The following is a 14,059-nucleotide window of genomic DNA, read 5'->3' as shown; positions in this document are numbered from 1 at the left end:
TCTTAGAATCACTACTAATATTTCTTTAAATTGGCAATTGACAAATTAATTAAAACAGTGTTCAAAGTTTAAATTTAGTGAATTTTGGCCAAAAATCATGATATCTCCCATCGATCTCCCATGATACTACCCCTTTAACGGCTGCCTTTGGATGCAAACTTAATCTACCGACCGTAAGGTAGCCACTAGCCCAATGACGTAACGGCTACCTTTGGGTCGGAATATATACCATGGACATGGAGGTATATATTCCGACTCAAAGGTAGCCGTTAAGTCATCAGGTCAATATGATGCATACTGACAAACTATTTGGCTTCAAGAAATGCTCGTATGTACAGACCAAAGTAATTACGAATTACGCCGTTATCTAAACGCCGGTACATTTTTTTCATCTAAAACGACAGGCAAATCAAGTCATACGGTATTAAAATTGAACGGGTTTTAGACTCTGCGTTTGCGTGTTCAATTTATATTATTCGTGACTTAAAAATAGTGTAAGACAATTTTACCTCCCTTTAATTTGCATTATTCTGTCAGATAGAAAGGAGTTTCTTCGCGTCTTTTATTAAACATGGATTGGGTTATATCTTTTCCACAGGACACCCAATTGCTGATTCACTTCAAATCACTGACAATTACAGCATGAGAGCGGTTTTCAATTGTGTCGAAATTAATTGCGTTTTTGTTTTGGTTTTGCATTACTACGCTCTGTGATTAGTTGACAAAACTCGCGCCACTTTCTCAACAAATAAGATGTAAAACCAAAACCAATCACGCCTCGCTTGCACGTGTTTTCCCGCGCTTGGCGCCGGTTACATGCATTTGCTTTCAATTCTGATTGGTTCATTGCGCTGTTTGCACCTGTTGTGATTGGCCAGAGTAATAACTTTGGTTTTGGTTTTACGACATTCAATTGAAAACCGATTAAATTCCCTCATTAAAGCTATCCCCACTACCTTTTGGTCTTGTCGCGTTAGCTCCGACAACGCTAATTAAAATAGCAGTGTTTCCTCTATTTAAGGCAAATTGACGAAGCAAAAATAAACAATATTTTCCATTTTAGTTCACACAGTTTTACATACGGGAACAACTTTCTACTGTTCTAAATTAAATTTTGATTTCTCTAGAAGGATACAAAACTAAATTAAAGGTGTACTTATTTGACAGGGGAAATGTTGAACAAAATATACTTCATACAAAATTCAGTTCTTAAAACAATTTAAAAGCGTACTAATTCATATTCTAAATAATTAATATTCATACTGGTTTTCTTAGATGCTACCTAGATGTAAAATCTTGAATCTAATGGTGAAAAATCTTGGCATTCTGTACAAAAAGGCATTCATTAAACTCAGTATAACTTGTAAATTGAATGCTTTGCTTAGTTGAAAGGCTACAGAAAAGATTGAATTGACCACCCATGCAAAGGAATTTATTTTTGACACAAACATCTGGGAGTTCCAGAAACCAACACAGTAAGAATGTACCTTCTATTGCAGAGCAATAGGAAAAAGCAGCTTACTCAGTTGATGAATTTTTACATATTACATACAGGGGCGCTTTAAAATGGGAGGCTCTTATATCAACACACTCATTCAAGGGGGCCCTAATAAGAGGGAGGGGGGAGGGGAAGGGTGGTGGGCATATTTTTTTAACAGAATAGTACGGTAAAACGTTTCCTTGAATAACAGCTGGAAGTAAATATTAAATAACTCCAATAGAGCTGACATTTAAGGCTGGAAATTCCTAAAGGAAGTTGAAATCTTATTTTAATAGATTATAAAAAGGAACTGAACAAGGCTTAAAGTTGCCGTTTTGGGGTTCTTTAACATTTTAAGAGACCAACTCTAGTCACACGGTCCACTCCTACGGATGTGATGGAAAAAGGAGGTGTGGGGGGGGGGGGGGAGGTGATTATTTGATAAGGGCAACTTAGATAATTGAATGGATGGCCATTCAAGGCAATTAAGTATTAATATTTTTTTGTTCAAGTATGCCTGCCCCTACATTACACCAGAATTGCTTTTGAGGGGTTTGACTTGTACCAAGTGGCTAATTTTCATGATTCTGCGTATTTCTTTGATTTGGGATTGAAAGAGTTTGGATGTGAGTGACGCGGGACTAATTGTGTCTCTTACGTACCCTGTGTGCCTTGCTGCACTGTTCTTTAACATTTTAAAGAGACCAACTCTAGTCACACAGTCCAGTCATATGGATGTGATGGAAGAAGGAGAGAGGGGAGGGAAGAGGGGGGAGTGGATTGGTTTACGAGGGCAAAGATAATTGAATGGATGGCCATTCACAGAAATTTAGTATTTTGTTCAGGGCTCCTATTGATAGCAGGGTGCTTTTAAGCTCCGGAAGGAACTACCCTGAGCTTTATAACTAAATAAAGGTGTCTGTCTGTCTATGTTCAAGTATGCCCCTACAAGTATGCACCAGAATTGCTTTTGAGGGGTTTGACTTGTACCAAGTGGCTAATTTCATGATTTCTTTGATTTGGGATTGAAAGAGTTTGGACGTGAGTGAAGCAGGACTAGTTGTGTCTCTTACACCCTGTATGCCTTACTGTACTCATCTCCAGTCTGTTCTCAACCAAAATACCAAAAAACAAGAATGTCTGGCACAAGTCAGCTGTGGGTGACCAGTTATCAACAAATAACAGAAACGTGGGCATAGTTATAATGATGGTCAGCAACTAGAGTGAAGGAGGTGGATGGACCTTGAAGACAGCACTTCATATTATAATACAAAAATCATACTATTAATGGTTTGTTTTTATAGAAAAAAAATTGACAGAGTATAGAAACACATTGGCTCATGAGGATGGATATTGACTAAAAACAAACGGATGATAACACCAGGATCCGTTTTGGTTCAGACCACTTCCATTTACTTAGAATATATCCCTATAGTGTTCATTCTAAAGAAAATCCCGGAACTGCATTTTCTTTTTAGCAGTTTTAACCTTGCACCCTAACCTTTAAAACTGGAAAAATTGAAGAAAAAAAAATAGTCAAATAAAAGCTATTACTTATCCTGAAGTAAATTTTTTTCAAATTATTTTGACATCCGGACGTATTATTTTTACACAAATTTGCAATATAAACAATGAAACAAGCATTGGCTTGCCTAAGTTATGAATCTCGCTTGTGAATCCAGTGACGTTTTTCTGTGAGTACTGGGGTGTGAATGACGGAAAACAAAGTACGCAGAATACAGAAGACAACTCTAAAACAAGACCGACACAATACCACACAACCAAAACAAAACCACTAGATTGTGCTGTGTTACTTACGGAAAGACCAAAACATTAGGACTGCAAGAGTTTTTCTAGCCTCAGCATTCAGAATCTACAACGACCATGATATCTAAGGATTTTACTATCTATTCTGGTAAGCCACCTCTGCCAAATTGACTTACATCATAGCAAATCAAAATGACAGTTGGGTGTTTTTTTTTGGTTACTTATACATGAAGCAATAATTAAGAATAAGAAGTGAAGGCAACTACAATATACTGAGGCGATAACAAGTTTGTTTCTTATGTTCAGTTTGTGCTGGAAACTTAAAGGAGAGAAACATACAGAGTTGCCCTCAAAGCATATTCATCAAATGTTAGACCATGTGAATGCCTTCTAGAATAATTTTTCCATCACGTTTGAATCACTTCACTCCTGAAGTTTTCAGAATCACACAAAGAACCCAAAGCTTTCTCAAACAAGAAGACCTTTGATGTTCTTCGGTGTTGTTTCGTCGTTTAAGTGCTTTGTGCTATACCTGTAAAGGGAGAGGAGGCAATTAACATTTACTTTCAACATCCTTAAATACTTGTATCAACGTTGGCTGACTCCCCAACCAATAATTTTAAGTATGAGGGGCAGGTTGTATTGGAAAAAAAACTTGCTCAAAAGACGTGTTATTTTCCTTTTCTGGAACACAGTTTATCATCATTCCTGATTTAAAACTTTTCTACCTTAATAACTGAAACATGAAATTTTTTCACAAAAAAGTGCTGCACCAAATAAATAAGAATAGGTCAATAAATTTATGGCAACCTAATGGGGAAAGATTGAAAAGATAAGCGCAGAAAATTAGGCAATACCAATGTAAGCACATTAACATGTAGGGGCAATATTATTAATCAACCCAACAAATTGCAGCAGAACAGTTTAAAGTAAATGTAACTTAGTAAATTTATTTATACATGGTTAGATTAAAAGATAGAAGCTTGTTGGGCCGTGTAATCAAACAAATATTTCAAACAGAACAGAAACTCTTTAAAAATCCCTTGACGGGCAGGGAGGCTTACCAGTTGGCTATTTACAAAGTGTGGCCGAGGATTCGAACAGAGGACTACCCCGAAACAAATCCAAACTAGTGATCAGAGAGGGGACTCTAACCTGGGACCTCCAGATTACGGGTCCGCGTCTCTAACCACCAGTTGATGGTGTGCTCACCTTAACGCATTAAGAAGACCATCTACTGAACCTTGAGGTTGATCTTTTAACACTTTTATTGACGCTTTAATCTGCAAGATCAAACACAACAGTTAACAGTATTATTTGCAGATCATGCTCAGATCTGAAACTTTTCCATTGCTTTCAGATCAGTGGTGGATTCAGAACTTGAAGTAACGTGTCAACCGGTGTCAGCCAGAATTAGGATCTACAGTGGAGTTTTAAGGACAGTGCCTACTAATAAAGAAGTATTTTTGTGTGGTTTATGACTATGTGGGCAAAGCTGACCTTAGAAAGGGCTATTGAAATTCAGAAAGAAAATAATATTGGGGGTAACCAAGCATTTTTTAGAGACAATTAAGCAACGATAATTCTAAAAAAAACCAATAAAATACAAAGTAATGTATGGCTCTTTTTTTTTTTTTTTTTTCAAATTGAAGCTTTCTTATCTCTGAAAAATGCATGGTTACCCCAAATTTTCTTTTTGGATACAAGGGCACTTGTTCAGTTCTGCTTTCTTCGCATAGCTTAATCCATGCAAAAATATCACCGTCCTTAACAACAGGTTTAAGGAGGCTAGCCCGAACAACAACTATTTGGTATTGTGATCAACAAGTTGATTAATTAATCGATTGCTGATCACATTTGACAATGTTTTGCAAAACTTGTCTTGCAACAGCCAAAGAGAAGTGAATTGTGGTACCGCAATACAAGTTGCGGGAAACATATCACACTAAGCAACATTTGAAAAAAAATATGTGTAGGTCCTATAAGGAAATTTTTGGTTGTTGAGAAGGTGCACCATGTTGTATCAATAATCGTGCCCGTCTCTCCAGAGTTTAGTGAGCTATCACTCAATATTTGTTTGTGAGAAATGATTGTATTGCACCCTTCTTTCCGGGGAAGAAAAAGAGAGGAGGAGGTGACGGGGAGTGACAGCAGATTAATGAGCTACCCACCTATGCTTTATCTGTGAGAAATAAGGTTGTTTCATGCCCTTTACTCCAGGTGAAGGAAAAGAGGGGGGAGGGGAGGGGGGAGTGAACACAGGTTACTGGGTTATCATAACATGTCTGTAAGTAATAATGATCACCATTTACACGTTTGTTGCTGAATCTTTAAAACACAACACAACATTGGTCAGGCACAAGGCTACCATGACTTCTGTTAAATAATTTCGCTGATTGTACTTACATCTATACTTGAGTTTTTAACAAATGCTCCTACAGGATGTACGTGATCGTAGAGAATTATAAGACCAACCTGAAAAAAGAAAAGCTTCTGCCATTACAATAACTGTTGTGGTTCAAAATTTTTCACACTTTAACAGCTATTACTAAAATACCTTTTTGGCTCTGCATGTTAAAAACAAAATTCAAGTCAGCTGTATTGCAATAGAAATGTGGAACTCCTTTTTGTTTTTGTATTGTTTTGTTTCTTTCTCTCCTTCTTCCTTTTACTGCACCTTTCAATAACATGTGCACTCTGAAATTCAAAATTCAACGGTCCAACCGTTACACTTTTCACTGCCGTCAATCACTGCAGCGGACCTTTTAGAAACCAAAAATGTTTGGCTTCCCAGGGTCAAAAGGTCATGTTTGTGCCCTGTGATTGGTGGATTTTGATCCACTTTCTCGGTTACTGTATTTTAGTGATCAGTCAGTTGTCGCCGAAATTGTGATTGATGGCAGTAAAATGCGCAAATCGTTAACTGGGGTTGAAGTTCAGGGTCTGTATGTTATTGAAAGGTGCAGTAATCTTATTTATTGAAATGATACTTCCACATTCCTCTTTCTTTACTTTGGTCTCTAAAAGTTAGCATGAAATGTGTAAATTCACTCATTGTAAACAGTGAAACAATTCCCATTAAAAAAACATGTAAAAACAGAACAATAATTAAAAATAGATTTAAAAAAAAAAAAAAAAAAAACAAGAAATGTGGAAAGTTAGCTGTGTCCAAGGTGGGCAGTTCATTAGACATTAGTGAGATAAACATTTAGAATAACGTTCCTGTAATCACAAGCTTATTAACAGCTGGGAGGAAAATTTCACTCGAAATGACTAGATCCACCTTACCATTACTCGAAGACAAAAGAGATATGTTTCTTGGTTTGCAATTCTTGCAGGGAACTCCCTGAAAATAATGAAACATTTACTGAAAAATGTCTGTGGAAGTTCCAGATCAAAAGTTGTCAACTGAATTCAAAGACTTCACGGATTTCTAATCTTAAGGACAGTACCTCCTAATACAGAGGTATTTTTTGCACAATTTATCACTACATGTATGCTGGAAAAGCAGATTGTAGCAAGGGTTGTTGCAATCCAAAAAGAAAATTGGGGGTAACCACGCATTTTTCAGAGATAATAATATTAAGTATCCACAAAACCTTAAAACACAAAGCATTCCCAAACTGAAACTTAACTGAAAAATAATTATGTAGTCAACCAATAATTTTCTTTTGGGATTCCAATTACCCTTGCAAAGATCTGCTTTTCCTGAATAGTGATAAACTGTTTAAAGATATTTTTGTTTTAGCAGGCACCACCGTCAAGAAATCCGAGTTTCTTGGACTATTCCAAGCTGCACAGAACATGTACAAGCTTCAATATCAATATGTCTATTCTACTCACTGCTCTACATACTTCTTATGGTATTACAGTGAATTTCAAATAACTTTTGTTGATCAGGTTCCAAAGTTTGTTTGGAACTTTCGAAGTTGGGGTCGGACTTGACAATTTGATAACGAGGTTCCCAATCAATGTGCCAACTTCGAAACGAAGTTGGGAACTTCACGTGGAAGAAAGCTTGCAAATTGGGTGGGATAGAAACAGGAAATCTCAATGACAGACTTAGAAAACTGGATGGCGCTTGTCAGCTACAAACTTGAGAAGGGATCTAACGATTTGATCTTCTAACCACTGAAGGCAAATCATTTTTAGTTTCATTACTGAACCTGTTGTAATTACGGTTTGAGATTAATGTTTGCGAAGTTCCATTTTGAATTTAGTGTGCTGGAACTTTGTGTTCTTCTTGCACTGAAATAAATTCCCTGCCTGTTTAGGAACTCTACATTAGTTTTTCTCCCCTGCGGAACAACATTTCTCATTCGGGGATGTAGATTTTATTTCAAAAAGATCAAGATAAATATGCTGGATGAAAGGAATCCACCATGCGTCTTAAAGCTCACGCCAAAAATAGCATCAACGTGCAAAAGCACAGAAGACAAAAGCCTTTGACATAACTTATAAAAGCAAACATATTCGTTGACCTACAAAAGCTATGCTTCGACCTCTTTTAGTGTTTGAGTACACGTACGAGAAAACTAGAACTTTCTCTAAATAAAAAAATTGAAGACGACTTGGCTTGGCTTGCAGACATGTTGGCGCCACTACACGCCTGACTGACTCAAAGCAAAATTTGTTTCTTCTTTTCATCAATAACAACGAATCAAGTTTTTCTCCGCTGTATTTTCACTAAAATCAAATTAGTTTAATTTTATCATTTAAGTTTACAAGACAGGTCCAGTTTCAACTTCTCTCAGTGGAGCGTATGTGGCCAACTGAACCTACATGTACATTAATAAACATCTGGCCACAAAGGTATGTATTTATCTGCAGAGAAGCCATAGCCTGCATCGCAGACAGTCTATACAATCCCTGATATAGTCCGTCTGCGAAACGGCTAGAAAAAGCTTGTTGTGGGCCATTTACCATTTGACAACAAAAACCGGAATTTTCGGTTGGAAGTTCAAATGGTTCAGGCCATTCCACTGGAATGTTTCCAGAAAAGATGGAAATACTCAGATGTATTCCTCTTTTCCCATTCCGACCGAAATGACTGAAAATTCCGTACCATTTGTCAAAATCATGGTCGGCCCGGTCCATTTTCGCCCGCTCTTCAGTTGTAATTCAAAATGGCGACTACAGCATGGCGATGCACTCTTTGTGAAGCAATATTTTTCACATCTACTGAGTATCTGAATCATGACTGCAGAGGTAAGTAAATAATCAATTTTAACTATCCTTAATTTTGAGGGGCCAAACTCTTGGAGGTGTAGAATTGTAGCCGAATCATGCTCAGCAACTGTGCCGCCATTTTGTTTTATTGTTTTTCATGAGCCACAGGGGACTCGGGCCAGCCAAACCGCTTAAACTGGAAAAACCGTATCATATGAAGTGTTCCATTCCAACCGCATTTTTTGTGCAAATGGTAAATGCGCCTGGTATCCCACCGGTGTGCAGAGATATCTGTAACCATTTTGGATTGGCTTAATTTCTAACGCTTTCTATGATTGGTCGTTCCTTCTTGAGCAACACGCAATACTCTGGTATCCAACCGCGATGCTAAAAATACGATTTGTACTTGTTGTCCTTTCCCGAGTTTTCCCTTGGATTGATCGATAGAGCCTTTTGAAATGTTTTAGCGTTGTGAATCAAAAGAAAATGACAGTCATTTCTGAAGAAAGTTGGGAACCTGCGTTTAGAGCCGTGAAAGAGCAGTTCGAAATATCTAATCTTCTGCCCAAAAAAGAAAATTCGCTTCGGGAATTTCTGTTGGGTAAAAATATTTTTGTGAATTTGCTGACTGGCTATGGCAAATCTTTAATATTCCAATGTCTTCCAATTGCGGCGGACGCTCTTCTCGAATGGCCTCGTGGTTCCAGTGTCATTGTAGTAATATAACCGTTGCAAGCTCTTATGGAAGAAAAGGTTCGTCAACTAAATGATATTGGAATTCCAGCGATTGCTATCACAGACGAAGAGGACAAGGGGTTCATGCAACAGGTCCTGAATGGTAATTTCGTGCTCGTCTATGGCTGTCCTGAGTGTTTGGTCTCCACTGAATCTTGGAGAAGCATTTTTGATTGTGAAAGCTTCAAAAAGATGTTGATCGGAGTCGTTATCGACGAAACTCACTGTATTACACAATGGTATGTAGCTATATAAATTTGCAACCTGTTGATGAAGCTGAAATGTGGCGTTTTACTCATAAAACTCTTAATTGTAAGCTTAAAATATAATCCACTCTGCTTTTAGCATATTTTTCATGCACAGGCTGTTTCGAATTGTATCCATCCCATAACAAGCAAAACTCTTTCGCGACTTTTTTCTATAACACGACAGCATAAATAACAAAAAACCGACGAATCAGGCATAACCTCTTTGACATTTTGATATGCAAATAAATTGCTTTGTACTGCAACTTGTACAAATTTTATTTTTAGCTTTGTACAATATTGTGTGATATTGCTCAAGAGGGAAATATCCAATCAGAGAGCGCATTAGAAATTAAGCCAATCAGAAATGGTTACAGATATCCCTGCAAACAGGCGGGATACCAGAACAAGCTTTTTGGAGCTGTTTCACAGACAGACTATATCGAATTCTCTATAGGTCTTGAGTGACATGAAGTCCGGCTGCAACGCAGGCTAAGAAGCCAAGGCTTTTATCAAGATCACCTGATGTAGTGCAATGTTCCTGGACATTCCAGACGTGATTGTACTCAAACCATCTTTATCCTTGCCGAATAAAGGGATTCATCAAAACCAAATGAACTTTAGGCTGGGCTAAAGTTCGTTCGATATGAAGTTTCAAATTTTGTTTTGAAGTTCGCATTTATTGATTGGCAACTTCGTTACCAAATTGCGAAGTCCGCCGCCAACTTCACAAGTACCGCACAAATTTCAGAATCTGATCATCAAAAGTTATTTGAAACCCACTGTAATTGGGAAAATTTGTTTAAACATCAAGTCCTTTGATACCAATCACTGTTGGGGCTTCAAGGGTCATCTGTTAAAATGGCTTTTATCAGTTAGGACTTAAATTTTAAAGCTTATAACAATACCAAGGTAATGACAAAAAAAAGCTACTCACGGATTTTCTAGCATCGCTCTACATAGATTTGCTAATGTGCTAAGACAATCTGTTGTATTTTCTATTGGAAGACTTTTGTTCTGAAAGAAAGAAAAGTAACTTTATTATGACAACTGCAGATTGTACAAACAAGAAAAACAGAATGACTGGAAGAATAAATAGATTATTATTTCTGCAAAGTTTACAGTGTCTTAAGGGAAAAACAGCCAGGAAAAAGAAAAAAATCACGTCTAGTTCCTTTAGTTTTTCCTTTACTTGCACTCCACTTATGACCACAATTAAAGTTTCTCAATACTTTTGTTCAAGATTCTAGCATCCCATCGGGGAGAGGGTGGGGACAGTAAAAGACATCAATTACTTCATACCTCTGTTACAAACTTTGACGTGGCATCACTAAGGATTTTTAAGAGTGGGGTGGGGTATGCGTAAAATAAAGACATCCTGTTGGCCATTTCATTTGAAACTTGAATTCCTTCACTGTCCTCATCCTGCCAAACAAAACAAATTAGCATGTTGGAGGGCTGTCGTTATAGTTTAAGAGACATGTTGTATCCATAAATAAAATAAATAAATCACTTTACTCAAGTGTCAATGTATTTAGCACAGAGCACTAGTTGGTGACACTTTCCAGATCAAATTGGAATTTAGAAGTGTAGGTTTTTGAGGAGAGGGGAAAAAAGGAGTACCCGCAGAAAAACCTCTTGGTGCAAGGATGAGAACAACAACAAACTCAAACCACATACATGATGCCGAGTCCGGGAATCAAACCCGGGCCACACTGATGGGAGGTGAGTGCTCTCACCACTGCACCATCCCTGCCCCCCAGTTTCACACCTGTAACAATCTTGCTGTTTGGTGGGTGAAAAGAACCCACAGTTGTCAAGAATGACAGCAACAAAGCACAGAACCAGGCATTCTCACCAGGCTTTTATCCAGGCGGCCCTCCAAAGGACGGCCACTTCTCAGAAATGGGAGATTTTCGACGGCCTGTTCTGGGCGGCCATTTACGATCTTCTGTGCTTAATGTAACAAAACATTGTCTATAAATTAATAAAACGTACATTCCTTTTTGCTCTCAAGAGTTGTTTTAGTGTTGCTGTTGTATTTTTCTTCTATATTAACACTTTTTAGCGAGTTTCCTTTCTGTTTTGATCAAATGAATCAAACTTGAAGAAAGGATAGCTTAGTAAAATTATCAAGGAAAAACAGCAGTTTAATAGGTAAATTGAAAGATGTTTACAGCTGTCAGAATCGCGGAAATCAGGTCTATGAGGCTTCAATTTTTCAAAATTTTCTGGGGGAGCATGCCCCCAGACCCCCCTAACCCTATGTGGGCCTTTAAAAGTTGGACTCCCACTTTCAAAATCCTGGCTAAAAGCCTGATTCTCACCATGATAGTTTCATTCCACTATCAACAACCCCTGCCTCTAACCATATCTCTTTCTACCCAAGAACAATATCGCAATGGAATAATCTTCCCCACTCCTTTTCTACAAATTCTTCTACTCTGGAAAACTTTAAACACTTAATATCCTCAGCATTCTTTGCCGTAATATCTGTCTAATGAAAAGGAAAGGTTGCAAAAGTGCCTGTTGCGGATAATACAACCCGACCTATCCTATGCTGAGGCCCTAGTAGCTCTGGACATCACGTCACTGTACCAGAGAAGGAAGGCCTTGAGCAATGCTCTTTTTGACCATATTGTAAGGGACCAAAGCCACAAGCTCCATGATCTGCTGCCGCCCCACAATGAGTCTACTTATTGCACCCGTAGCCAGAGATATTTTAAACTACCGATTTGTAAGACAAATAGGTTTAAAAAAACTTTTATTATGGCGAACAGTTTTGATTATTAGCAATAATCCTAATTATTAGTAGTTTACGGTTTTTATAATATTTGTCATATATTTATAGATAATTTTTAAGAGCAATTCTCCAGGAAAGTGAAGCAAAGTTGGAAATGAAAATTTTTAACCCTCCTTCATTTTTTGTGTGGGGGTAGGTTACCTGGAGGGATAAGCAGAAACAGCCATATTTGGATCGGCAGGTGCGTCGTTGCCATGGAAACTGCACTTGATCACGTCGGCCTGAGGTCTATGTTTTGACCGAAAAATTCACTCTCAAATAGTAAAAATAAACCAGTCTGGTTCTCGAGTACATGTGAACCAATTCAAATAAAATTCATACAGATGGTAGAACCACTCTCCCAGTTTATAAAATTTGCTGTTAGAGTATTTTGTGTTCTATAATCAAGAAGACCTTGGTCGTATTACTATGTTGCCTGTCAGCCATTTTGAGAAGAAGGAAAAACAAGCACAACCATATTCGTTATTTCTCCGAAAGTACTCTTTCCACATAAACCAAATTAGCAGCAGGGCTTACATAGATATTGAAGTTTATAAATATTATAAAATCTATTTGGGGAAAATTATATTCTGGCCATGGGTGTTGAAGACATCCGAGGCAAGTTGCAAAAAATTGCAAAATTGGAAATGTTGAGGTCTCCAGTATTTGGTTCAAACAGGCTTTAGATAGAGAATATCAGCTTCAGAGGTTTTTTCATTCATCTTATCTGTTATCTACATTTGATTGATTAGGTTTTGGCCAACGAATTTGATGAAATATAAATTAAAACAAAGCCTACCTTGCAACTTTTGGGAATTTCTTCAGGATGCTTTTGTCGTATAGGATGGGTCTCTCCTCAGTTCGCTCGCTCCATTTTCTCGACCAAATCTTGCACAGACTCTAGCGGAAAGGACAAATCTAACTGCCTAGCCTCGCCGACCACCTACTTTTAGAGCAAAGATGATGATGCATTAACCCGAATAAAGAACAGTCGAACAGGTCAAACACAGTCGTGTGTCGATTATCGAAATAATTCATCAATACAATCCATCCAGGAAGTTAAATAGATGCATCAAGATCACAGCTGAGCAAATGCATGTCTGCGACGATTCTGAATAACGTCTTTGGCTAAATCGAGCCGTACATTCCGTGGTGCATGGTTGAGAAGCGAAGAAATCGTTGTTTACGACCTGTTTACGACCAAACGTATGTAGACCGGAAATGCGAGTAGCAAAACTGCTGACCGGATGTAGGTTTAAATGCGATATACGCGCTTTTTGTTTGTTTGTTTTTGTAGCTTCGGCTAATTGTCGCAATGGCATTATCTCTTCTTAACATATTTTTGGTACAATATATCATTGATAGGGGGATAAAAGGACGACTTTTGATCCGCTTTTATGACTGTTTTACAGTGGTGAATAAACAGGACAAAATAAAAGCGCTTCACTAGTCGTTTTACGCAACCACATAAGCCGCCCATGTTTCCTGGGTTTGTTTGTTTGTTTGTTTTTAATTCGTTGCTTATTGGATGTTAAGGATGGCCTGCATGTAAGATGCGTCGCTGATCTGGGGCATTAGCGTACACATCAGAAGTTACGAAGTTGGAATTCTTGACTCACCTCTCCTCCAGAAATAAATAAGTCCTCTTCAAGCCGATAAATTTTCACATTCAGTACCTAATACCTGCCCAAATTTTGGCATTCTTTCTGTTTATTTATTTATTTATTTATTTATTTATTTTTTGCTGTTGTTTTTTTTGGTGAGGGGAGGGGTGACCGGACATAAATTTGTGCCGTCGATCAAAACACTGTAAGGGATATTTGCATATCATGGTGCGATATCCTGGTCGGGACAATGGAAAGTTGGTCTCTTTCAAATCCC

At 37.8% G+C, this 14,059-nt stretch overlaps 1 protein-coding gene and 1 pseudogene across 1 annotated transcript in view; one reads left to right on the top strand and one right to left on the bottom strand.

Annotated features, from left to right (window-relative positions):
- Positions 1–1,041: 1,041 nt before the first annotated feature.
- Positions 1,042–14,059, bottom strand: part of LOC146487083 (CYFIP-related Rac1 interactor B-like) — a 22,208-nt gene continuing 9,190 nt past the window's right edge. Inside the window, exons 8-13 of the mRNA XM_085092041.1 lie at positions 10,699–10,821; positions 10,334–10,413; positions 6,536–6,593; positions 5,654–5,722; positions 4,460–4,530; positions 1,042–3,779 (exon numbers count right to left, since the gene is read on the bottom strand). Of these exons, the coding sequence (XP_084948167.1) occupies positions 3,716–3,779; positions 4,460–4,530; positions 5,654–5,722; positions 6,536–6,593; positions 10,334–10,413; positions 10,699–10,821 (465 nt within the window). The 3' untranslated portion in view covers positions 1,042–3,715. The remainder of the gene's footprint in view (positions 3,780–4,459; positions 4,531–5,653; positions 5,723–6,535; positions 6,594–10,333; positions 10,414–10,698; positions 10,822–14,059) is intronic.
- On the top strand, positions 8,449–9,809 carry LOC146487084 (uncharacterized; annotated as a pseudogene).

This window comes from Pavona decussata, unplaced genomic scaffold, assembly GCF_977016875.1.
Source record: "Pavona decussata unplaced genomic scaffold, jaPavDecu1.1 SCAFFOLD_19, whole genome shotgun sequence".
Lineage (NCBI taxonomy): Eukaryota > Metazoa > Cnidaria > Anthozoa > Scleractinia > Agariciidae > Pavona > Pavona decussata.
This window is presented reverse-complemented; position numbering and strand designations above follow the sequence as displayed.